The following is a 27,914-nucleotide window of genomic DNA, read 5'->3' on the forward strand; positions in this document are numbered from 1 at the left end:
CAATGGCCTGAGGAGGCTTGGCAACCTGTCCATGTGGATTTTGCAGGACCTTTTGAAAGACACATGTTTTTGGTCACGGTCGATGCTCACATCAAGTGGCCAGAGGTAACTGATGAAGTCTACCTCGTCGGAGAAGACTATTGAGAAGCTAGGAGAAGTGATTAATCATTTTGGATTTCCTGAACAACTGGATTTGATTTGATTTATTGTCACATCATGTGACTCACATGTACCGAGGTATATAGAAAAGTATTGTTCTGTGTACAGTCCAGACAGATTGTTCCATTCATGAAAAAATATAAATAAAATAAATACACAATGTAAATACATAGACACAGGCATTGAGTTAAGCATACAGAGTGTAATACTACTCAGTAGAGAAGATGTGTGAAGAAGTCAATTCAGTCCATTCAAGTCCATTCGGGTCATTCAAGAGTCTGGTAACAGTAGAGAATAAGCTTTTTTGGAACCTGCTTGTGTTCTCAGAGACTTTTGTATCTCCTGTCCGATGGAAGAGGTTGGAAGAGAGAATAACCGAGGTGGGAGGGGTCTTTGATTATGCTGCCTGTTTTCCCAAGGCAGCGAGAGGTGTAGACCAAGTCAATGGACCCCCCCCCCCCCAAGTGAGGACACCCCGCTATGGGGTCCCAGAGGGTCCCCCCCCCCCCCCTCTTCAGGCCTTCCCAAGCTCCCTTACACACCCCTTCCATTCTAGGACCCCCCACCTATCACCCACACAACCTCCCGGAGGCTCATACTTATCTGCCCTGCACTCCCCCACCCTTCAAACCACTCCTCAACCCTCATTCCATGGGCATGGCTCCTCTGGCCTCCTGACCCTTGACAATGCCATCCTGGCACATGGGCACCCTTGTAATGGCACCCAGGCAGTGCTCCTGCTGGCTTGGCAGTGCCATCTGGGCACCTTGGCAGTGCCAGGGTGGCAGTGCCAAGATGTGAGCTGGGCAGTGCCAAGGTGCCTTTGTTCCAGGGGGAGGGCCAGGGAGCCACCCTGCTTACCATTTCTCCCTATCTCCTTCAACCCATTAGGGATGTCAGCCTTGAAAATTACTGACATATCATTTGAACTCCAAAACCTTCATTCATCTGTCAAACTTCTCCCTACTATTTGTAAACACTAATCGCAACCTAAAGCTGGGAATGTAGTGTACTTTTTTATTTTCGCTGTTCTTGGGATATGGATCCACAAGCAAAACTGTATTTATTATACATCATTAGCCGTCTCTTGCAGATAGTGGTAGATGTTACTTTTGCAATTTTTTCTGTAACTGAAAAGTTTGCTAAACATTCAAGGATGTTCTGTATCAGTGAATACATCCTTGCTGGTGGAATGTCACATAATTTGTGGTGACATCAGCAGGGAGTGTTTACAACTGAAAGGTTTACTAGACATTAGAGGGTATTATGTATCAGAGATTGCTGTTACAAGTCAAGCAAGAACCTGAAGGACATTTTGTCAATATCCTGTATTTCTCACTTGTGGATAATGTACCTGTGGCTTTGTCTCAAGTTCACAGATACATGAGAACTGATCCAGTGATGGGGAAGTTAAAGGGCATAGCCCAAAAAGGAACAATGTCTGACATACACCATAAAAATCCAGACCTCGAGCCCTACATCATAAGAAGACGAGTTGACAGTCCAGAATGGAGTTTTATTATGGGGAATCGGAGTGATTATTCCTCCATGCTTGCATAATAAAATCCTTGATCAACTGCATGACATCCTGGTATGGTGAGGATGAAGGAACTGTCACGCAGTTATTTTTGATGGCCAGCATTCAATGCTCAAATCGAAGAGCAAGAGGAGCAATGTCAGTCCTGTGTAAAACGAAGAAACCACCACTGCAACCATTCCATCCGTGGAAATCACACATCCCTAGTGATTGTGGATGCACACTTTAAATGGCTGGATGTAGTGATTATGAAATCCATGATGACAGAACAAACTGTTGAGGAACCAGATGAAATATTCGCAAGATTCAGTGCATTGAAGCAGGTGGTAGGTGACAGTGGTACTCATAGAATCATAGAATTTACAGTGCAGAAGGAGGCCAATCAGCCCATCGAGTTTGCACCGGCCCTTGTATAGAGCACCCTACCCAAGCTCACACCTCCACCATATCCCCACAACCCAATAACCCCTCCCAACCTTTTTTGAACACTAAGGGTCATTTAGCTTGGCCAATTCACCTAACCTGCACATCTTTGGACTGTGGGAGGAAACCGGGGCACCCGGAGGAAACCATCCTGCAACAAATAAATTGGCCAAATGATTCATTCAGTCATTTAAACATTCCATCAAGGCATCAAAGAACCACGGTGCATTGACAAGAAGAATGAACAAATTATTTACGTCTTACCGGAACACCAGCACATGCAACGACACAGAGTTCACCAGCAATGCTGCTGTTCAAAAGGAAACTGAGAATACAGTTTGATCTTTTGATACCACCTGATACATCAGAGATTGTCAAACAACCACAATAAGCTGGGAGGGAACAAAACTCTAAAAAGTGAGTATTCATAAGAACATAAGAACTAGGAGCAGGAGTAGGCCATCTGGCCCCTCGAGCCTGCTCCGCCATTCAATGAGATCATGGCTGATCTTTTGTGGACTCAGCTCCACTTTCCGGCCCGAACACCATAACCCTTAATCCCTTTATTCTTCAAAAAACTATCTATCTTTACCTTAAAAACATGTAATGAAGGAGCCTCAACTGCTTCACTGGGCAAGGAATTCCATAGATTCACAACCCTTTGGGTGAAGAAGTTCCTCCTAAACTCAGTTCTAAATCTACTTCCCCTTATTTTGAGGCTATGCCCCCTAGTTCTGCTGTCACCCGCCAGTGGAAACAACCTGCCCGCATCTATCCTATCTATTCCCTTCATAATTTTAAATGTTTCTATAAGATCCCCCCTCATCCTTCTAAATTCCAACGAGTACAGTCCCAGTCTACTCAACCTCTCCTCATAATCCAACCCCTTCAGCTCTGGGATTAACCTAGTGAATCTCCTCTGCACACCCTCCAGCGCCAGTACGTCCTTTCTCAAGTAAGGAGACCAAAACTGAACACAATACTCCAGGTGTGGCCTCACCAACACCCTATACAATTGCAACATAACCTCCCTAGTCCCAAACTCCATCCCTCTAGCAATGAAGGGCAAAATTCCATTTGCCCTCAAAATTCCATTTGCCATTCAGTCAAGGAGAGCAAGTTAAAACCAGAAGCTATAGCACCAGGAAGAAATGGGTACCTGCTGTGATCCAAGCAAAGGCGGGTCCAATGTCATAGCTGTACAGATGGATGATGAAAGAGTTTGGCGACATCATGCTGACCAACTCTTAGCTTTACAAAGTGAAATCGCTGAAACTCCTCAAGAAATACTGCCATTGAAAAATCTAGACATCAATATTTCGGAACAGAGTCCAAGCGCAGAGGCAAGTTCAGATTTTATTCCTGAGGACATTCCAATACTTATAGAGGCAGACAATGGAGTGACTTCCCAGGAAATACCACCATCTGAAGGAAAAGAGGACACTTCCAAGGTCTCAAGTAGCCAGGTTTCAGAACGTCAAATATAACCCAAAAGGAATAAATGTCCATCTGAGAGATGATCTTATTATGTGTACAGAGATATTGCATAAGTGGGTCTGTTGTAAAAACGTTAAGCTGTCGTTGTACTAAGGAAGTAAACATGATGTGGAGATGCCGGCGTTGGACTGGGGTGAGCACAGTAAGAAGTCTTACAACACCAGGTTGAAGTCCAACAGGTTTGTTTCAAATCATTAGCTTTCGGGGCACTGCTCCTTCCTCAGGTGAATGAAGAGGTGGGTTCCAGAAACATTTATATAGACAAAGTCAAAGATGCAAGACAATACTTTGAATGTGAGCATTTGCAGGTAATTAAGTCTTTGCAGAGCCAGAGAGAGGGGTAACCCCAGGTTAAAGAGGTGTGAATTGTCTCAAGCCAGGACTACTGGTAGGATTTTGCAAGCCCAGGCCAATGGAGGGGGGGTTATGGAATTGCGGCATGAGTCCAAGGTCCCGGTTGAGGCCGTACTCATGTGTGCAGAACTGGGCTATAAGTGTCTGCTCTGCGATTCTGCGTTATCGCATGTCCTGAAGGCCACGTTGGAGAACACTTACCCGAAGATCAGAGGCTGAATGCCCTCGACTGCTGATGTGTTCCCTGACTGGAAGGGGACATTCCTGCCTGGCAATTGTCACGCAATGTCCGTTCATCCGTTATCGCAGCGTCTGCATGGTCTCGTCATGTAGTGACGTCAGCAGAAAGTGTTTGTTCAAGTTTCAATTCTCCATCTTAGATTGTATGAGCAACATCTAATAAAACCTCTCATTGTGTTTGTAAGAAATCCAAGTGTGTGGCACCTCCATACCTTTTTGTCTTTGTGGCAACTCATTGAGGCCATCACCTATGGACCAAAATAGGTGAACGTAAGAGATTTCCTTCCCTGAAGGATACTAACAAACCAAAAAGTCGATAATTTAAATCTGAGGTGAAGAGCAATTTCTTCACTCAGAAGATTGTGAATTTTTGGAATTATTGATCCTCGGAAATTCTTTGTGCTTAGTTATTGAGTATAACTGAGACTGAGATTGACAGATATTTTGGGCTCTAAGAGAATCTGGAAAGAATGTGGAGGTGAGGTTGAAGCTCGGCTCCATAACAGCGCTGTGTGAGTACAGCTCACCACACCATCTGAAGGGAAACTAGGAGTGGGAAATAAATGCTGGCCTAGTCCGTAATGCCCACACCCCGTAAATTATTATTTTTAAAAATGTTTTTATTGAGTGGCAAGTTTGAGATGTAACCCTGCTCCTTTTCTTACATTCTTATGGGGTTCACTTGAACAATCCAGCAACTATTTTTACAAGTTTTAGCTCTGACATTGCCATTCAGTTTCACAATTTTACTTGTTGAGGTTTGACACATATACTGCAGTAAAATGCCCTTCCTAAAAATGTCACCTGATATTTAAGACCCCCCCCCCCCCCCATACACCATATATAGTTACATTAACCCATTGAGCCATTGAGACAGAGGTTCTTCTGGCCACTGTATGTGGCAATATTGTAAGTGTGCATTTGGAGATTGACAGCATTTGGTCTTTCCAGATTAAATTTTGAGAAAAATACGAAATGGAAATCTTTTATTTGTACGTTTGCAATGTTATACATATTGTCCAATGGAATTCTTACTGATGGATGCGATTATTTTTTTAAAAATATATAATTCTTGTCTTGTCTTCTAGTTTGTCGCCCAACCAAACTGTCAGCAGCTCCTTGCTTCCCGCTGGTACGACGAGTTTCCCGGCTGGAGACGACGCCACTGGATTGTTAAATTCTTGACCTGCATCAGCATCGGACTACTATTTCCAATGTTTTCTGTGTGCTACCTGATTGCACCAAAAAGCACATTCGGCCTTTTTATTAGAAAACCATTTATTAAGTTTATCTGTCACACTGCGTCATATTTGACTTTTCTTTTCCTGCTCTTATTGGCATCTCAGCACATTGATCGAACAGATTTAAACATGCAAGGTCCTCCACCAACCATTGTTGAATGGATGATACTGCCCTGGGTGCTAGGTAATTTATTTGCATGTGACAATTAATAAGTAAACTGGTGCGCTCGACCCCTGTTCTCCACATTAGATCCCAGTCAATGTATGAACCTCAGATGAGTACAGAATCTGCTAAAGCTGAGATGTGCACCACCGTTGAATTCGATTTAAAAACTAACTAGGTTAACTAACTAACAGAGGAAGAATGGCCTATTGTTGAATACAAGAAGGCATTAGCACTTGTAGATCTATAACTTAGTGAAGTGCATGGTGTTTATATCCTGACCTTCCCCGCCTTGTAAATGGTAGAGTTTTGCATTGCTCCGCAAGCAAAGCTAACAGCTTGGGAGGCACATGTCGCACATCTCCAGCATGGCAAAACATTGGTTGGCAGTATATTCAATGAATGTTTGGCAATTGGTAGAAATGGATCCCACCTGAGAGCCCAGGCGTGAATTTGACTCTGAACAGGCTAAAATGGATTATTTCAACTCTTATAAAGCAGACTGATGGGACATTCTAACAACCTACAGCAGCCACTCAAGATCCCTAGACTCGCCCCTTGGGGTTGAGGAATGGGGGATGCCCATGATATACCCCATTTGGGGGGTGGGCACCTGTCCATTAAATTATATGATTTTTCCCCGACTACACCAACTTTGGCAGTGCCAGAGATCAAGGATAAGCACACCCTAGCATTTAGTCTGGAATGATCGGGCCTTGGGCTTTAGGCCTTGTCAGGCCTTTGGTGAATCAGCAAATTGCAACCCAAGCAGAGATTGAGAAAAAATACAATTAGTGTCAGTGCCATGGGTTAATGAGAAGACAAATTACTTTGAGTTCTTGCTACTGATGACCGTCCAGCTGCCTCAGCTGTGAATTCTCTCCCACATTAAATAGCAAGAACAGCCATTGATCAGGCTCAGGCAAATTACCAATTCCAGGAAAGGAAAGGAGAAAATTGGAATTTTGAAAAATATATAAAATGGAACTGGAAAGTTTTAATTTAGTTAATTTAGTTATCTATGTTGTATAAGGAAAAGAGATAAAGCGAGATTGAAGGAGGGTGAGAACCATGGGATCGGACTGTTGAAATAATGTGGTGGATAAATACCAACACAGTCTACCTCAACCATCTTTGTAATTCAATGGGAACAAAAATGAAGAGGTTGAATAAAAGACTCGGAAAGGTTACGTTTCAGCTGTCCCTAATCCTGAGTTAGGCTTTGTACGTAGCATTTTTCCAGAATGTTTAATTATGTTGAGTAGACTAATGCAGCCGAGATCACACAACAGAACACTGCAGGTTGCAAACATTATGGGGGATTGATTTTAATGTCATTCACACAATGGGCACAGTGCAGGTAACAATGACTCGCATTTTGATTATGATGAAGGATATTAGTATTAAAGGCCTCAATGAAATTAAGGTAAAGTACTTGAGATGATGGCAAACCTGGGCTCTTATGATAAATTTCATGAATTCAAGCTCCTAGCATGAAGCATCACCTACCAGGAACACACATTTAAGTTTTACTCTATAAATGCCAATTCACTAAAGCTGAACCATAAGTACCTTTGTTGATAGTTTTTTTTTTCATTTCATTTCTATAATTAATTGTCATGCAAGGTATAACCCGACCACTGTTTCAAAACATGGGTCTAGAAATTTAGGGAGGCCTCCGGTAAGTGAGCAGGAAAGGGGATTGGGGGACGGAGAATAGAAGACTAAAGGTGATGGAAGGCCTGGTGAGAAGGATCAAAGTCCAGGGGCTGGAATGGATCAGAGCCCGGGGTGCGTAAAGCAAAGTTGTGAGATAAGGCCTGGAGAGGATATGGAGGTTGGAACCGGAGGATGGAAGATGGGTGAGCTGTTCAGATGTGGGGGTCAGGAGTGCTCCTCGGCGTCCACCTTCAGGCAAGTAAATGTAGAAAACCTACCTTGTCAGTTGTAGACAGTCCCGAAGCTGGCACTAACATGGGCTACTTCAGGGAAGCCATACTTGAAGTAGGGTCCTCAGGCAGGCATTGGTTGCATATACAGTAACACTAGCATTTAAATTTCAAGGATAGATCCTGGATGCCTAATTATTTTCCTTTCACAATGGAGCAATGTCTGAGCATTTCCTGACTGCAATATCAGGTACTTGGTATGATAACCCATGTCTGAAAAATAACTGCAGCAGAATTTATAGGCCTGATATTTCTTGATCTTTGTTTGAAACAATCATTAATTAACAGAGGCTTAGAAGTATTCGTACACAGAGTTTATCGGTTTCACATGAGTTTGCTTTATCTGATATTTTCCTGAAAGCATTAACCCATCTGATTTACAATAGAATAGAATTTACAGTGCAGAAGGAGACCATTTGGCCCATCAAGTCTGCACTCGCCCTTGGAAAGTGCACCCTACTTAAGCTCATGTTTCCACCATCCCCGTAACCCGACCTAACCTTTTGGACACAAGGAAAACACAAACATGGCCAATCCACCTAACCTGCACATCTTTGCACTGAGGGAGGAAACCAGAGCACCCGGAGGAAACCCACGCAGACACGGAGAGAAAATGCGAACTCCACACAGACAGTCTCCCGGGGCCGGAATTGAACCTGGAACCCTGGAGCTGTGAGGCAGTGGTGTTAACCACCGTGCCGCCCCATTTAATTGCATTTGTGCCACAATTAAATAAAATACCAACATTTTATTTGGTCACATAACATGCATTGTTACCACTGTTCATTTCTTAGAGTTTAATATGAGTCAAATTTAACAACTAAGTTTGGAACAAGGTAAGCAATTCTAATTGTCTGTTTATAGATGCTCCATATTTTTGCTGTCGCTTTGTCTGTCTGTGTCCCTTTGTAGCTTCTTCATCTGATCTACATAACTTATTATATTACTTTACTTTGAGTCAACTACAAACTTGGATATAATATGCTTTGTTCCTTAATCTAAGTAATTGATATGGTGCCATGGAAAGAAAAGGCCCCAATGAAAATCCCTAGGGAAGACCCATTGTCACATCCTACCAATCAGACTACATCCCCTTTTTCCCTACTTTCTGCACCCTGCCTCCTAACAATTATCAATCCGCATCATAATTACTACCAGTTCTTTCATTCTTGCTAATAAACTCTTTGTTTATTCAAACGTGGACATTTATAAAATAACATCCATTGACATTCATTTATCCACTTTGTTATTGAACTTCACTAGAAATACAGCGACATTAGTCAAACAGGATCTACTTTCATGAAATCATGTTGACTTTTTTTGATCAGTTCAAGCCTGTCCAAAGGTTCAGTCACTTTGGGCAGAATTTAATGTACTCCCCCATGGCAAATTTGATGGCAAGGGTCATTTAATCAGGCAAGAAGATGGTGGTTGGGAACTTTGCTGCCTTCTTTGGGAAGAAAGGCCATGGATGGCACCTCCCTTGCTGCCAACGCCACTCTTTCTATGGCCCAACCCTTGACCCCATCCCATACTCCTGCCTTCACTCACCTGTGGCCTTGGAACCAATGACAATACTAGGCCTAAGGTGGCTATCGTACCAGAAGAAGCCATCTCTTCATTGGTGCTGCTGTTGTTCAATAGAGATACCAGCCTCTGATTGATTGGCAGCTCCTGGCTGGTGTGATGTCCGTCCCAGGGTTTTTGATCCCAGAGAAGGCCTGAGGAATGGCACTTATTGTGGCAGACTTTCCCTAAAAGAGGCAATTTGGGGTCTTGCTGGCTATCCAGCCAGTGGGCAAGATCCCGTCACCTTCATTAAATATTTCCATCTGTGTCTGATGATAAGATTCCAGTAGCCTAACCACAACTGATGAAAAGTAGTCGTTACCAATTTTATTCCTTGTATATGGATTGATATTTGCAATTTTCCAATCCAAAGGCACAATTCCTGATCTAGAAAGCTTTGGAAAATTAAGATGATCACATCTGTAGATTTCTCACTTACGTCTTTTCATACTCTGGGGTGGAAACCATCAGGTCCTGGAGCATTGTCTATCTTAAGTCCCATTATTTTCTACATTACCGTTTATTACTTATATTAAATCCACTAAGTTCCTCCCCTTGACTTATTTTTAGGTCCCCTTGTACTGCTGGTATTTTGTCCTCTTCCTTCACTGTGAAAACGGATACAAGGTACTCATTTAACAAATCTGCCATTTCCATATTGTCCTTTATAACCATATCTGTATTTGCCTTCAGAGGGCTCACATCCCCCTTTACCACTTTCTCTTTCTCCTGATATATTTCTAACATTTTTGTGCTGTTAGCTGTAATGTCCCTTGTAATTTTTTCATATTTTCTTTTTTCACCATGTATTACTTCCTTTGTGCCCATTGTTGCTTTTTACAGCTGTCCCAGTCAGCTACATTTTCACTTCGCTTTGCATCTGTGTAAGCTTTTTCTTTTAGCTTTATAATTGTTTGCATTGCTGCTAAACTACACAAGTGGAGTATTTGCCTTTTAGGGGTGAACACTGGTTTTGTATTGTGCCAGAAGCATCATTGAATACTGCCCACTGTTTGTATATAGGTTTATGCCTTAAGAGTTGAACTCAATTTACTGTTTCTAATTCATTTCCCCATACCTCTGACATTTACCTGATCTGAACCTGAAATTTCAGTTTGTGATTTTCCCATCTCCCCCTTGTCACTTCTGAAACATACTTTGCTGCAAAGCTGTCCCATTTATCATGAAAACTCAATACCAATTATAAACAGTGTTGTTGCTCCATGCTTCCCTTATATCTGTAATTATATATTCCCCCCTTCCAATGCCGTTGCGTCAATACTATCAGGAGGCCTGTAGTTATTCAAAGCTCTTTTTATACTTTGTTCCTTTTATGCGTAATGAATTTTTTTAGACTCATTTCCTTTGCCAACACATGACAAGAAAATCTTGTTTTCCGTCCATTGACTTCAATGTATGTTCACTGCCAATGTGTACTTGGAAAAATTAGCCCACTGTGTCAAGACTGTTAAATAGATATGCCAGAAATATCACAGGACCCACTTTGGATGAAGGAGACTAGTCACATATCATACCTCACTCCATCTCCTGTCTCAGACACATGATTGACAGTCGGCTTGGGTACATTATTTTAAATGCAAAGTACAATGTCAAACTTATACACTTGTGAATGAAGATACGTTCATGCATCTATCCATGAATTTAATGGATGCTTTATATTCTAGTGTCAGGAACTTAATAGATGCTTTGTGTTCTAGTGTCAGCTAATGCTCAGTGGGCCTCTGAGTTAGAAGGTAGTGGGTTCAATTCTGACTCTAGACACAGGGCCCAAAACCTAGCTGAGAGTCCTACTGGGAGTGCTGTCTTTTAGGTGAAATGAAAATGGAAAATGAAAATCGCTTATTGTCACGAGTAGGCTTCAATGAAGTTACTGTGAAAAGCCCCTAGTCGCCACATTCCGGCACCTGTCCGGGGAGGCTGGTACGGGAATCGAACCGTGCTGCTGGCCTGCTTGGTCTGCTTTAAAAGCCAGCGATTTAGCCTTGTGAGCTAAACCAGCCCCTCAGGTGAGACTGTAAACCAAAGCTCAGTCTTCTCCCTCGGGCGAATGTAAATAATTTCATGGCATCATTTGAAGAAGCGCAAAGTCCTGGACAAAATTAATGCCTCAGTATTGAGGGTTACATTTAAAGATACAGATGTACACTTTCTCCAATATACGGATTAGATAGCTGTGAATCTCTCACTGTTACAGGGAACACTTCCAGCCTATTACTGGAGCCTATTCATAAAGCAATTATGCTTTATTGGCATGATTATAACAATGTTTAGAAAACACTGAAAAATATGTTCTAAAGGAGCCAGTTACAAAATTTAATTTTAAACTTATTTTATTCTTGCAAAAAAAAATCAAACTAAAAATCCAATTAACGTCATTTAAGATGTTATCATAATATGCTGAATACAAAATTCGGGTAGATTTTTGTTTTCAACCACCTGGGTGGTAATCCGTAAGAATGGACCAGTGACCCATTTATGGAACCAACTCGATTTTCATCACCATTATTGATGGAATGAATACCAGTCGGGTTTTATAATGGGCAGGAAAAGTCCTCTGCCAGATTACCGCCGAATGTTGAGGACGAACATCTATCCGCTGTTCTTAAAGTTGATAACAGAAGTAATTGTCTGTTATGTCCAACATGTTCATGTGCGTTTAATTTTTTTAGCCAGTCCACAATTTTAGATTTACTGCTCGTCACGTTGCTCAGCCAAAAAAAAAATTGCTTCTGAAATAAACTGCCGTGGTTAGGATATTGTTTTATTTTCTTACAATTTGAGAAACTGCAAGCAGATAGAAAGATGAAGAGGGATGAGTTTGAATGAATCAAATAAGGGACAATTTGCAGGGTCTTTCCCAACTCTGAATTTCTTTCCTTCCTGGTGTAACTGTAAGCATGTTAAGTTCTATTTTGAGCTTTTTCAAGAATATTGCTGAGCACATTTTCAGATCCCTTTCTTTTCTTTGGCAACAGGTTTCATTTGGGGCGAAGTGAAGCAAATGTGGGATGGTGGACTTCAGGACTACATACATGACTGGTGGAACCTTATGGATTTTGTAATGAATTCTTTATACCTAGCAACAATTTCGCTTAAAATTGTTGCTTTTGTTAAGGTAATGTATTTTGCCTCCCCTCCCCCCCCCCCCTCCACTCCCCTCCCCATTCATCTCAGGATCTGAGCGTTCCAATTGAGCAAAAAACCTCAACATATCTTGCTTCCATGTGATTTTTGGTTTTGCTTCAAGAGGGTTAGATAATAGGTGATGGAAGGAAATGACATGAAGACGGAGGAAAAGGGAAGGACAGATACAAAGGGATGAACAAAAAATATTAAATAAAGCATTAATAAAATCAGGAATGAAAGGAGAGGGAGAGCAACAAGGCATGCATTAGATGAAAGAAACTTCAGTAAAGAAGAGAAAAAGAAAATAGCTTGACAGCCCCCCACCGAGGAACCACACACACACCTAAACCGAGATGCAATTTCATGCTTGGCCGGGCAGGAAACCCACCCTTTCACCCATTAAGTCCCATAATGGTCACTTAATGGCTACTTAAGGGCCTTTTCCTGCCCAACCTCAATGTGTGAGCTGGCAGATGCGGGGAGGGTGGAAAACAGGACTAAAAACTTTTCTCCATCTTGGACAGGAAGAGCGGTACGCGCCTCAATCTGACGGCCCCTTCAGAGTTCGGGCTTTCTCCCCCCCTGGATCCTGGAGGTCCAGGCCTCCATTCCACCCTTGGCCTACCCCCAGATGCCATTATTGCTCACCCCTCCTGAACTCCCAGGGCATCCCCTACTGTCCTTCCCCTGGGACTTACCTTTCCAATAACTTCATCTTCCCAAGTGAGCGTTAAATGGCAGCGGGCTTCCGAAAATCGGCAACTGCATGTTAAGCATATCTTGGGCGTGTCATCCATAAAATTCTATTCATAACATTTTGCCTTAGGTGTATGATACATGAAGATGGCCTAGATAAGTGTTAATAAGGAATTGGGTCACATTTCATAGCTAAGGAATTTTTTAACACATTTGTTTTCCACATAATGAACCAGGTGGGGTGGGATTCTCCTTCCCGCCAGCCCTGTTTTCCACAGCCGATCAATGGGGTCTCCCATTGTGGCCACCCACACATCGTCGGGAAACCCCTGGACGTGGGTGCGCTGCCGGCGAAGCGGAAGATCCCGCTCCAATTGCAATTTAATATTCTCTGCCCAAACAACTTTAAAAGAGGGCTTTTCAATTCCTATCCTATGAGGATTTTGAAATATTTGTATATTCATTACTGACTATTTATTTCTTTGAAAAATCTGTAATTTAACAGACGTTGATGAATGTAGTCTTAAAGTTCTGCAGTATTAAAAGTAACCAGATTAAGTAGTCCTGCTCAAAACTGTCTAGTAAAATATAGGATTATACTTCTGAAAAGTCAAATGCTCTTCATCATCTATCAAATGATTTATTTTGAGTTCTATTTTCCATCTTTGATTTAACAGTATCCTGTAATTAAACAGGAGTTTGAAGAAAAGATTACCCTGCTCATCATTTCCAGATCAATTAAAAACACAATGACTTTCACAGCAGTAATCATTATGCTTTCAAAGAAATAAGATATCTTGTTGAATGTAAAAACCTCTAAAAATACAATCTATATTACATACAGTACCTATAAGCAACCAGATACAATGCTTCACAGCTGCTCCAATAAATCAGTAAAACAGTAAGAGAAGGCAGTCATTGGGAATGCCATTTGGAGTTTAATGACAATAATTAAACTCTAAATCATCATGTTCTTACATTTTTTAATTGATACGTGATATATTCTAATAACTGTAGATTTTATATTTAGACTGCATAGGTCAGTGAAACAAAACGAACATTGTTTCTTTAAACAGGGACCATCACGATAATTTTCTGATTTGTACAATGGAATATTTTTTTTTTCAGGACAAATAAATTGTCGTTGACCTATATCAAGCTCATAGAAGTTGAGATGTGTTTTATACTAACACTGTTATTTTGTTTAAAGTACAGTGGTTCACGCCAGCGAGAGGACTGGGAAATGTGGCACCCCACCTTAGTTGCTGAGGCATTATTTGCTATTGCGAACATCTTCAGTTCCCTTCGTCTAATTTCACTATTCACTGCTAACTCTCACCTGGGACCTCTGCAAATATCTCTTGGACGAATGCTCTTGGATATTCTGAAGTTCCTGTTCATATACTGTCTGGTGCTACTAGCCTTTGCAAATGGTTTGAATCAATTATACTTTTACTATGAGACAAATGCATCTGAAGAACCATATAACTGCAAAGGAATAAGGTGTGAAAAACAGAACAATGCTTTTTCAACGTAAGCATCTTTGTTTTCTTCCAAATTGCAATGTGTAGTTAAGCTTCTGGGAGAAACGTGCTGAGTTTGTACCAAAATTTCCACTGTGTATTGTTAACTCACAAGGGAGCATGCAATAAGTAAGTTACCTCCTTATCTGTACATACGTTGTATTGAAACTATAAGGGGAAGTCTCGGGTATTCTATTTTTACAGTAGAACAGGAATAGGAATATTTTTACACAGCGAATTGTTATGAAAATGAATCCATTAGCTAAAAGGTGGTGCAAACAGACTCAGGAGTGACATCAAAAATGGAATAGGATACACACTTGAAATGGAAACATTTGCAAGGTTATAAGACCATAAGACATAGGAGCACAATTAGGTCACTCGGCCCATCGAGTCTGCTCCACCATTCAGTCATGGCTGATATTTTTCTCATCCCCATTCTCCTGCCTACTCCCCATGTAGGGAAAGAACAGGAGCGTTTGAATCATTCAGTAGCTGGCACAGGGGGCTGAATGGCTTCCTTCTGTGCTCTACAATTCTATGAATGGATATAAAATCTCGAACAGCATGAGTTTGACATTAAATCTTCATAATTGAATGTATAACCAGAATTAGCAGATTTTGTTCTGGTTCAAACTGTATAAGTAAGGGAACAATCTGTTTAATTACCAACGCTGTCGCAGCTCAGTACATTCAAATTACTTGTTTAGTTTATAAACTGATGAAAAATATAGGGCGATATTCTCCGCCTTACTCCGCCGGTAGCGGAGTTACCAATGAGACGGAGAATTCAACGTCATGAAGAAAATGGTGTCAATCCGTTTCCTGGGCTCTCTGCCTCCATTAGTTCCTCATGCATCTGTGCCATGACCGCCCATCACGGTGCACTACCATTAGAACTGACAAACTAATGCCTACCAACATGCTTGTATCTGCACTGGTGCCTGGTTCAGAGAGAGGGTGTGACAAGTGTCCTCCTTAGGTGTTTAATGGAGGGGTCCTCGAGATCTCTGGAGCATCTTGAGGATGCTGTATCTGAGGGAGGAATTCAATATGTCAGTACATTCAATCATCACATAGATAATTCTCATACTAGATGGTCTGGTGAGACAATGGAGAACTGTATCATGGTGCCATCATGATTGGAAAATCAGTGGACAAACTCTACCTTTGACAATTCTACTTCAGATGACTTGACGTCACATTGTTTGCATCCTCACCCGGTCTCACATCTCTGCACTGCACTCATACCTCCCTCCAAGACTCCTGCCGCTCCACGACTGATGGAGCGAACTCTGAGGTGCCATTCCGGCTCTAGGGCATCCAACCCAAAACAAGTGAGGTCTGGTAAATTGGGCTCCCCACCACCTGTTCTTGTAAGCTCATTTGAATTATGACCTCTTCCGAAAGGGCAGAAGAGAATTCATCATTACTACTCCCTCGCGCCCCAACACCATTGCAGTCTCCTCCCCCCCCCCCCCCCCCCCTCCCCCGCGGGGCATGTCAAACCTTATTTTGTAATGCACTGAGGCCAGGTGGGCAAATCTCGCAGCTTTGAACCACAGAGTCTTCAGTGCTAGTTGGCACACAGTCCTACACCCCTGAGCATCATGAGGAATAGCCACCTGACTATACATCTCCACACAGTCCCTTTCCAACTCCGTATTCACCAATGCCAACCGCAGAAGATCATTATCCCTTTTGCGGCACTATATCCAGTTGCAGGGCACCACAGCATTCCCATCGACATGTGCGGCTACCGTTGCCCAGCCTTTGTTAGAACTGGTGGCCTCCTCTTCCTAGCCCTGGCATCACGAATGTCACGTCTGGCACTAACCTCCTTGACCAGTATGCTCAAGCACTCATTTGAGAAACTGAAGACAGAGTGCCCATCTGACCTGCCCTCCCATTTTCCATGCCTACTGGTTGCTGAGGCCATGACAACACAACAGAGCAGTTATTCAAATCCTTCTGGCCAGCTCCCCCAGCCTTCCGCCCAGCTCCTGTCAGTCTTCAGGGAACTGCCTCTGCAGTTTTTAATTTATTCGCAAGGTCCCCATTGGACTGGCACTCGACTAACTCCCACCCCCATCTGGATAGCCAAGGATGCATTTCATGCAGGGTGGATCTCAATGGGCCACCTAGTGTGAATTTGTGTTTGAAAGACCATGGGCGGGATTCTCCATTGGCTGACAGCAAAATCGGGAAACATGATTGGGTGGAGAATAAGTTCCGATGCCAAAAACGCGGCGAGCGCCAATTTGACGCCAAATCGCAATTCACTGTCACCTTGACAGCAATACCAATGCGGTGCAGAACACACGTACAATAAACAAAGTTTGCATATCATTACTGGGCCTGACCGGATATTCTCCGGGGCCTCCATGTTTCTACTCCTTCGATGGGTGAGTTCCCGACGGCGCAGTTCACTTGTGCTTTTAAAAATCATGAAATGGGCGTCGTGGCTGCTCAGGGAGAGAGACAGGTAACGGGAAGTATCCAACATCACCATAGTTTGCTGACAGTTGTGCCGCTGGCCGGAGGGTTTCTGCCAAGGCCAGGGGAGTAACAGGTTGTGGCCAGGAGGTGGGATGTGGGGACGGGGTGGACGGTCAGGGAACACCATTGCTGAAGCCGAAAAGGCAGCGATGCAGCTGCGCATGCTGCTGATAGCCCACTGTGAACTTAGGACCACGGGGCGTATAGGTGTCCACCAAGGTCACACCCTGCGTGCCCTCTAGCCCCAGCCGACCCATCAGCTGTATGGATCCACTCCAGCACAACCAGTACCATCTTCTTGGCTGGGTTGAGTGTGTGTGGGGATTGTAATGTATATATGTGGCTGCAGATTGTCAACCTACCGAGTGTCAATCACGGACATGGCGAATCCCGCACCGTTTCCCATTGGACTCCATTGTTCTCCCGTGGTGCCGGTGCTAGCCTCTCCACGGTCACTGAATCACCCAGGTTCAGCCGCAGTTTTGCTGTTATGAAAGTCCATGAATCCTGCCCTGGTGTCAACAATTAGTCTCAGGAACGGAGAATCCAACCCCATATCTCCCAGGAGCGAATACACACCCGTTTCCGGGCCCACTTACAGTGCATGCCTAACAAACGTAAAATTCAGGCCATGAACTGTGCTGGCATGAATTACCATCTGAAATCCTCAGTTTGAATTATTCCAGATAACTAGTTAAATCTTAACTTTAGAACGTTTTAGAAGCTGAAATATTACTTTTGATACACAAGCTAACAGGGACAATTGATTTTTCACACAGCTATATTGAAAAACGTTATTGGGTTCCGATGCCAAAATCGCCTGCCAATTTGACGCCAAATCGCAATTCTCGTCACTTCGACAGTGATGTAATTGCAGTCCAGAACACACGTACAGTAAACACCATTTGCATATCATTAGTGGGCCTGATCTGATATTCTTCGGGGCCTCCGCGGTTCAAGTTCCAACTTTGTTTCCTTGATTTATTTTTTTGGAAGCTTCTATTATGCCTTACAAAAAGCAGAACTTGTAAAATACTGTCCTGCAACTCCATAAGCAACTCTGCTCCTGGCCACTGCCTGCCCTGTCATTCGCAATGACTTGTGGCATAACATTAGGAGTGGCATTGCGTTGGCAGCAATATTAGCTGTAAATAGCAGTTGATGCAAGATCAATTGTTAATTTTAAATGAGATTGATAGATTTTTGTTCACCAAAGGTAAACCAGTTATCTCAGTTGATTTGATGGTGGGTGTCTGGTTTAAAATAATGGAACAGCAGATGGTTCCACGCCTGTTTTAGCCAAGGTAGATTGAGGCCAGCTGCCCCATTGTACAATCACGGCATCATGGTTCAGTGACCCACAAATATTCAAGGATGCTAGCTGAAGTAGGAGAAAGGTCAACCAAAAATATTGGGCAGGATCTTCCAGTTCACATCGGTGGGATCATCCAGTCCCTCCGACGGCACAGCCCTGCCACGGTTTCCTGGCAGTGAATTCAATGGGAAGTCCCATTAACAGTGGTGGTAACAAAAAATCTGACCAATAATGGGCTGCCCCCAGCCACCAAGAAACAACCAGAGATTCTTGTCCATTAAAGGATTTGGGACAAATGGGAGTGTGTGAAGTAATATTGCAGACAAGCCATGAACTCATTGGAATGGATCTTACAGCTCACCGCCAACATATATGAAGCAAGGCGCTCATAAAATAAAACAGGTGGCCTTCCCACCACGGCCCTGCTCACCCCAATCTGTTTCCCATGTTATGGTGGCAGGGAAGGCATCAAGCAGCGGGCTCACCTGAGGCCATTTAAGGGCCTCACGCTGCCTCCTCTGTTATTTTATTTCTGGGGGGGGGGGGGGGGGAAGGCGGAGGAAAGACTGGTAGCCCAGGCTGGTGTTGGGCAGGAAAGAGGTATGCCTCCTTTTTGGGGAATGGGGTTCTTCTGTGCCCTTGAGAGGCAACCTCCAAAATCATATCTCCAACTTTACCCTTCCCCCCTCCCAACACCTCTTCCCACCCCCACACAGCTGGGTCTGCCAGCAAGGTCCATCCAAAATCCCAGACTTACCTTTAAGCCTGGACTCCATCACATCTCCTTCTCAGGGACTGCCAATAGTTCCATTGGCGCTTGATTCTGCGACTAATGTACCATAAGACATAGGAGCAGAATTAGGCCATTCAGCACATCGCGTTTGCTCTGCCATTCAATCATGACTGAGATGTTTCTCATCCCCATTCTCCTGCTTTCCCCCATAACCCCTTGTGAATCAAGATCCTATCTATCTCTGTCTTAAGGGCACTCAGTGATTTGGCCTCCACAGCCTTCTGCAGCAAAAAGTTCCACAGATTCACCACCTTCTGGCTGAAGAAATTCCTTCTTATCTCAGTTCTAAAGGATCGTCCCTTCCGTCTGAGGCTGTGGTCTCGGGATCTGGTTTTTCCTACTAGAGAAAATGTCCTCTCCACATCCACTCTGTCTAGACCTCTCAGTTTCTCTACGTTTCAAAAAAGTCCCTCCTCACCCTTCTAAACTCCAACAAGTACAGTACCAGAGTCCTCAACTGCTCCTCAAACGGCAAGCTCTTCATTCCAGGGATTATTCTTGTGAACCTCCTCTGGACCTTTCCAAGACAAGCACATCCTTCCTTAGATACGGTACATCAATGATTTTGTATTTTAACCCTCTCGACATGAATGCTAACATTGCATTTGCCTTCCTAACTGCCAACTGAACCTGCACATTAACCTTAACAGAATCATAGAGTCATCGAGGTTTACAGCATGAAAACAGACCCTTTGGCCCAACTTGTCCATGCCCAGATTTTACCACTAAGCTAGTCCCAATTGCCCGCATTTGGCCGATATCCCTCTATACCCATATTTCCCATATAACTGTCTAAATGCTTTTTAAAAGACAAAATTGCACCCACCTCTACTACTGCCTTTGGCAGCTCGTTCCAGACACTCATCACCCTCTGTGTGAAAAAATTGTGCCTCTGCACCCTTTTGTATCTCACACCTTGAACCTATGCCCTCTAGTTTAAGACTCCCCGACCTTTGGAGAAAGATTGACTATCGACCTTATATATGCCATTAATTATTTTATAGACCTCTATAAGATCACCCCTAAGCCTCCTACGCTCCGAGGAAAAAAGTCCCAGTCTATTCAGCCTCTACTTGTAACTCAAACCATCAAGTCCCAGTAGCATTCTAGGTAATCTTTTCTGCACCCTTCCTAGTAAAATAATATCAACCTTGAACTAGGACTCCTAAGTCCCTTTGTGCTTCTGATTTCCTAAGCCTTATCTCATTTAGAAAATAGTCTTTGCCTTTATTCTTCCTACCAAAGTGCATGATCACATTTTTCCACATTGTATTCCATCTGCCACTTCTTTGCCCACTCTTCTATAATAGAGGTATAGACCTACCAGTAGCACGGGCAGCATGGTAGCATAGTGGGGGCAGCACGGTAGCATAGTGGGGGCAGCATGGTAGCATAGTGGGGGAAGCACGGTAGCATAGTGGGGGCAGCACGGTAGCATAGTGGGGGCAGCACGGTAGCATAGTGGGGGTAGCATGGTAGCATAGTGGGGGCAGCACAGTAGCATAGTGGTTAGCACAATTGCTTCACAGCTCCAGGGTCCCAAGTTCGATTCCTGGCTTGGGTCACTGCCTGTGTGGAGTCTGCACGATCTCCCCGTGTGTGTGTGGGTTTCCTCCGAGTGCTCCGGTTTCCTCCAACAGTCCAAAGACGTGCAGGCTAGGTGGATTGGCCATGCTAAATTGCCCTTATGGTTGGGTGGGGTTACTGGGTTATGGGGATAGGATGGAGGTGTGGGCCTGGGCAGGGTGCTCTTTCCAACAGCCGGTGCAGACTCGATGGGCCGAATGGCCTCCTTCTGCACTGTAAATTCTATGATCTACCAGGAAATCAGGTTGGCCAGCGGTTCTTTAAGGCAGTGGTTCCGAATATTGGACTGAAGTCCCACTCTGAAACAATTAAAGCTGCTTTCAGTGTAATATTGCTGCAGGGTAACTGGGTTTCAGGTGGGCAGGTTGAGGGCTGACTTTTCAGACAGGCAGACGGTGTGGGGAATACTGCACTCTGTGCAACCAAGCCCGTCGAAAGGCAGAACATACTCAAAGGGTTAAGTGACTTTACTCTTACTCCTGTATCTCTAAATTCTGGTTGTTGTTTTCAGGTTATTTGAAACTCTCCAATCACTGTTCTGGTCAATATTTGGTCTCATTAACCTATATGTGACAAATGTGAAGGCTCGCCATGAATTCACAGAGTTTGTAGGTGCCACCATGTTTGGAACCTACAATGTTATCTCTCTTGTGGTTTTGCTCAACATGCTGATAGCCATGATGAACAATTCTTACCAACTTATTGCGGTGAGTTCTTCCTGAATATTTTCTACTGTTGAAAAGAAAGAATTAATTCAAATATGGTGACATATATTCCATCCAAGAATTAAGGAATAAAAATGAAATACTAGAAATCTAAAAAAGAAACAGAAAGTGCATATGGGCATTTAAAAGAGAGACGTACATTTCAAATGTGACCCAATTGATCATTTCTGATAGTAACCAATATAGAAAAAATAGGAGCAGAGGAGACCATTCAGTCCGTTAAGCCCACTCTGCCATTCATTATGATCATCCAACTCAATAGCCTAATCCTGCTTTCCCCTTTATCCTTCGATATGCTTCGCCCTAATTGCTATATCTAACAGCTTCTTGACACCATACAATGTTTAGAACTCAATTACTTCCTGTGGTAACGAATTCCACAGGTTCACCACTCTGGGTGAAGAAATTTCTCCTCATCCCTGTCCTAAATGGTCTATCTAGTATCCTCAGACTGTGACCCCTGGTACTGGACACACCTACTATTGGAAACATCCGTAAAGCATCTACCCTGTCCAGTCCTGTTAGACTTTTATAGGTTCCTTTGAGATTCCACCCCCACGCATTCTTCTGAACTCCTGCGAATACAATCTTAAGCGATTCAATCTCTCCTCGTCCATCAGTACTACCATCCCAGGAATCAGTCTGGTAAGCCTCAGTTGCACTCCCTCTATAGCTAGAACATCCTTCCTCAGATAAGGAGACCAAAACTGCACACAATATACCTTGTGTTGCCCTATTATACATTTTCTTTTATTTCCTTTTCTTTTCATGTACTTAATGATCTGTTGAGCTGCTCGCAGAAAAATACTTTTCACTGTACCTCGATACACATGCCAGTAAACAAAATCCAAATCCAATCCAATCCAGGTGTGGCCTCACCAAGGCCTGTATAATTGCAGCAAGACATTCCTGCTCCTGTACTCGCATCCTCTCGCAATGAAGACCAGCATACCATTTGCCTTCCTTACCATTTGCATGCTTACCTTCAGTGACTGGTGTATGAGGATACCCTCTCCTAATGTATGGCCATTCAGATAATAGTCTACCTTCTTGTTTTTGACACCAAAATGGATAACCTTGCATTTATCCAAATTATGTTACATCTGTCATTCGTTTGCCCACTCACTCAACTTGTCCAAATCACACTGAAGGACCTCTGCATCCTATCACAGCTCATTCTCCCACCCAGCTTGGTGTCATCTGCAAATTTGGAGATATGGGGCGGGTTATGAATTCTCCACACCTTCAGAGGCTAGGCCAGCTCCAGAGTGGTTTGCGCCACGCTGGCGGGGAAGGGGCTTGGCGCCATGCAAACCGGTGCCGAAGGGCCTCCGCCGGCCCGTGCGAGTTGGTGCATGCGCGGGAGTGCCAGCGTGTGCTGGCGTCATCCCAGCACATGCATAGGGGGATTCATCGCCTCGTCGGTCATCGCGGAGGACCACAGCGGCTGACGTGGGACAATAGATTGGGCCCACGACACAGGCCAGCCCACGGATCGGTGGGCCCCAATCCCCAATCGCGGACCAGGCCACCGTAGGGGCACCCCCCGGGGCCAGATCCTCCCCCCTTCCCCCGAGGACCCCGGAGGCCGCTCGCGCAGCCAGGTCCCGCCAGCAAAAACCTGATGTAACATACGCCGATGGGACTGGCCGAAAACGGGCGGTCACTCAGCCCATCGTGGGCCGGAGAATTGCCGGGGGCGCAGGGACACTGCCAGTGGCCGCCGAATGGCGCTGCGCGATTCCCGCCCCTGCCAAATCCCCGGCGCCAGAGAATTTGGTGGGGGCGGGATTCACGCCGCTCCCCAGCAATTCTCCGACCCCGGGGGGTGGGGGGGGATGTTGGAGAATTCAGCCCATGACATTTTGTTCCCTCATCAAAATCATTAATAAATATTATGAATAGCTGGATTCCTAGCCCCTATCCCTGCAGCACCCCACTCGTCACTGCCTGCCAATTTGAAAAAGACCCATTAATTCCTACTCTTTGTTTCCTGTCAGTCAACCAGTTTTCTACCCATCTCAATACACTATCCCCAATCCCATGTGCTTTAATTTTACATGCTAATCTTTTATGCGGGATTTTGTCAAAGGCCTTCTGAAAGCCCAAATACACCATATCCACTGGCTCCCTCTCTTCAACTCTATTAGTTTCCCGTTCATAAATCCATGCTGACTCTGTCCGATCCTGCCACTATATTTCCCCATCTTCCTGTTTTACACAGTGACTATGATCTGTACTTTTCTAGTACTTTCTGATTTTTAAGCTAATTTCGATTTGTTATTATGGAGATATCAAAATAAGAACTACCATAAAGGTTTAAAACATGGTGGTTGCAAATTAAATGACACGAAAATATGCATATGATAATCCATTAACAGGAAAGAAACGATTAGTCTTTTAGAGTGGAGGTTCCAACACCTGTTTACATTTAAGCAGTGAATCAAAAACAAATGAGTGGGAGGCTGCAATTCATGCATTCCAGCAGACCCCATTTACAAATGTCACCTTTCCAATTTGATTAAATAATGCAGGACCATGCAGATATTGAGTGGAAGTTTGCAAGGACAAAGCTTTGGATGAGCTACTTTGAAGAAGGAGGAACCCTTCCAACTCCTTTCAACATTATTCCAAGTCCGAAGTCTGTCTGGTATTTAATAACATGGTTTCGGAGACACCTATGCCTCAAACATTTCTGCAAGCAGAAGCGTAAGAAGCCTGAAAGTCTTGGTTCACTCGGGGTAGGGAATTTATTTTCTTCCTGAATATTTTGCCATATGTTAATAGTGTAAATGCTCCATTGCTTTTTTCAAAACCGTGTTTCTCTGCTTACTTACTCAATTGTATGTTTTATCTTTTGAAGAGGCGTGCAGCTAATAACCTGAGACGAAACCACCAGTACCAGGTAAGGATTATCTTTCAAATGTGCTTTGGTTTTCTACAACAGCCAAATTAACAAAGCATTGTCAACAAAATACTCTCCTTCCATATCTGTCATATTATTTTCACAAAGTGCTATCACAGATCCCATACATATGCAAACCTTTAATTGTTATATCAACAGAAACTGACCATCTTAGAGAAAAAGGGGGGGCATGTGGCGCAGTGGTTAGCACTGGGACTGCGGAGCTGAGGACCCGGGTTTGAATCCCGGCCCTGGGTCACTGTCCATGTGGAGTTTGCACATTCTCCCCATGTCTGCGTGGGTTTCACCCCCACAACCAAAAAGATGTGCAGGTTAGAGGGATTGGCCACACTAAATTGCCCCTTAATTGGGAAAAAAAAATAATTGGGTACTCTAAATTATTTTTTTTTTAAACTTAGAGAAAAAGGCAGGGAGTGATGTACCTATGATTATCAATGATACAAAGCCATTTGGGAATGCAAGCTCTAAGGACACAAAGAGATAGACAGGTTAAGTGAGTGGGTGACATGGTGGTAGATAGAAAGTGTGGGAAAGTGTGAAGTTATTAGGGAAGTAGATTTAGGACTGAGTTTAGGAGGAACTTCTTCACCCAAAGGGTTGTGAATCTATGGAATTCCTTGCCCAGTGAAGCAGTTGAGGCTCCTTCATTACATGTTTTTAAGGTAAAGATAGATAGTTTTTTGAAGAATAAAGGGATTAAGGGTTATGGTGTTCGGGCCGGAAAGTGGAGCTGAGTCCACAAAAGATCAGCCATGATCTAATTGAATGGCGGAGCAGGCTCGAGGGGCCAGATGGCCTACTCCTGCTCCTAGTTCTTATGTTCTTATGTTCTTATTCAATTTGGTCACAAGAATCGAGATGCAGAATTTTTTTTAAAGCAGCACTTTGTGGCACAAAGTGGTCATTAAATAACAGGATGCACCGCTCCCAGGATCTACCCAGCTCGTTATGCCTTGCGAGATCTAACGTAATCTTGCAAAATGTAATGTGAAGCCCACCTATTGTGGGCTGGATCACCTTTTGGCAAATCTTCATGTGAGAGCGAGACAGCTAGTCTCACTCTAATATGCAGTACTCTGAGATCTCGGGCGAATGCCATTCAGTGCTGGTCCCCACACCAGATGGAACTGCACTCATGGGGGTATCCAGGGGATCGGAGGCCTCCAAGGCCCCAACTCATTTGTCGGCGGCACATGAACAACCGTGCCGTCCTGTCCCATGTGCTGGTTGCGAGGCGCGGCCTTATCAGAGGGGTGGAACTTGGGAAAGGTGGTGGTCATTATTCACCACCCCATGGGGCAAGTCCAGGTTGGCACTCAGCACCCCTCCTCCCACCCGGTGCCCATAGGGCCCTGGGGTTCACCTTGGGACAGAGGGGCAGCTGGTGCGAGCCCTGGCTGTCCCTGCATCATCTGACCCTGCCAACCCTGGCAGTTCCCCATGGTCTGCACCATCATGTCACTCGTGGCACCACCGTACCAACCCCTGGATCGTGTTTACCCAATCTGGAGCAACCCTTGTCCCTGCCTGTCTGCCCCACCAAACACCCATAACCCCCACCATTGCCGAGGCCTCGGGCCCCGCAGCTGAAGGCTATTGCGAGCAGCGAATTGGCAATCATGGTTAAGTGAACACTTCACACAGCCTAAGTGGATTCCCGTGAGTGGGCAAGCCATGTCGCAAGTGGGAGTCATTACCTCGCATCCCAATCACACCTTGATCCCTGGGCACTGTGCCTGAATACTGCAGGAGGCAACACTACAGCAGCAGCCACCCACCTCCGAACACCCAGGGGTGGGACACAGCTTCAGGCATATATCCACGGCCGAAGGGACATGCTCTTCAGTGCCTCGGCAATGCTCACCTGCGACTGGGATAGGCTCCGCAGCACCTCAGCCATTCCCATCTGAAAGCGGGACATGTCCTGCAGAACCTCCTCAAGGTCAGCCTGGTGCTGGGTGACTTACCCCAGCGAGGCGGACGTTCTGTTGAGACCTTCAGCCATGGCCGTCACCAACTCCACGGCACCTTGGACACCTTCAACAATGGTGCCGACATTGTCCACCAGGCTCTACACTGCAGTCGCCACCTAGTAGTGTTGGCCTCGGTGCCACACATTGCCAGGGCTCTTCCAAGGGGCTATGGATCTGTTGGAGTGTCGCTGACATCTCCCTCTGAATGTCCCGAGTGCTCCCTAATGTTTCCATCAGCCCCGGATAACCATGTTCCACGGGCTCAGCAACAGGCTGGGACCCAGCTGGGTCCTGGGATCCAGCAACCCTCTGACTGCTGTCTCCCCCGGGGGTTCCTTCCTCCACCTGATGGGCATAAGCACCAGTGTGGTGCTCACCAGATTATGCCCCAGAAGCCTGACCACTAACATTTCCAACGAGGTGTGTGTATTTGTGTTGGTGGAGGGTGGGGATGACAATTGTGCCGTGACAATTATGGTGGCATCCTCAGAGCTCTCCTGCGAGGTGGTCTCCTGAGAGGCTGGAGAGGGGGCCTCCCGGGATAGGCTAGCACCGTCGGTTGGAGAACCTTTGGGAGAATGGACATGTGGTCAGTGGGAGGGATGGGCTAGTCAAGTAAGGAAATGACAACTCTGTCCGTGTGGAATTTAAACATTCTCCCTGTGATTGTGTGGAATTCACCCCCACAACCCAAGTATATGCAGGGTAAGTGGATTGGCCACGCTAAATTGCCCCTAATTGGAAAAACTGAATTGGGCACTCGAAATTTTTTAAAAAGGAAATAACAACTCACGTTTGACAGGTGCTCCTCTGTGTGGGTGACCACTCTGTGACACAGAGAGAGCATAATTAGCCACACTAATAGGGCGGGGGGGGGGGTTGAAGGGGGAGGGGATGCAGGAAGGGTTGGGGGTTTGAGGGGGGGTGGGGGTAGACGCTCGGGGGAGGGGGGTGGGGAGAGAGGTCTTGGGGAGCTATGGTGTCTACTCATTCCTGCTGCCCAGTTTAGGTCATTGGCCTTCTTCCTACACTAGAGGCCAATCTCCTGGTCAAATATCCAGCGCTCACACCCGCCGCCAACTCGTCCCAGGCAGCACTGGCCGCCCTATGGCTGACCCTCCAGGACCCTCGGGCGACCAGAACATCCTGGCCTTCACAGCGTCTAGCAGCTTCACATATCAGCATCCCAAAATCTCGGGGCTGGTGTCCTCAGCACCAGTGTTGCAAGCTGGCTGGGGTTGGCTGAGCAAGTGGTGCTTAAGTGTTGCTCGACCTTGTTAGCAGGGGGCTTGATTTGATGAACCATCAATCGAACGCGAGACGAGTTGCTGTACAAAAGTTAGGCTTTAATAAGCTAGAAGTTAGCCCTGCGGTCGACTAGAGTAAATGGACGACCGCCGGGCATTCTGGGTATTTATACCTCGCTCTGGAGGCGGGGTTAACTCAGCCTCTCGACCAGTCGGAGAGCCGTCACATGACTGGTCTCAACCAATCGGTCGAGAGGCACATGACTGACCAGGGCCAATGGTAAGCCAGTGTTCTGCACCAATGGCAGACAACTATGCAAATCATACCACCACGGGGCTGGCAAGCGCAGT

The 27,914-nt window shown here is 44.9% G+C and overlaps 1 protein-coding gene across 1 annotated transcript in view; it reads left to right on the forward strand.

The window, feature by feature from the left end:
• Nucleotides 1–27,914, forward strand: part of trpc4b (transient receptor potential cation channel, subfamily C, member 4b) — a 140,781-nt gene that overhangs the window by 100,538 nt on the left and 12,329 nt on the right. Inside the window, exons 4-9 of the mRNA XM_038818409.1 lie at nt 5,299–5,635; nt 12,129–12,268; nt 14,186–14,508; nt 21,204–21,399; nt 23,952–24,158; nt 24,281–24,322. Of these exons, the coding sequence (XP_038674337.1) occupies nt 5,299–5,635; nt 12,129–12,268; nt 14,186–14,508; nt 21,204–21,399; nt 23,952–24,158; nt 24,281–24,322 (1,245 nt within the window). The remainder of the gene's footprint in view (nt 1–5,298; nt 5,636–12,128; nt 12,269–14,185; nt 14,509–21,203; nt 21,400–23,951; nt 24,159–24,280; nt 24,323–27,914) is intronic.

The sequence above is a fragment of the Scyliorhinus canicula genome, chromosome 14, assembly GCF_902713615.1.
Source record: "Scyliorhinus canicula chromosome 14, sScyCan1.1, whole genome shotgun sequence".
NCBI classification, from domain to species: domain Eukaryota; kingdom Metazoa; phylum Chordata; class Chondrichthyes; order Carcharhiniformes; family Scyliorhinidae; genus Scyliorhinus; species Scyliorhinus canicula.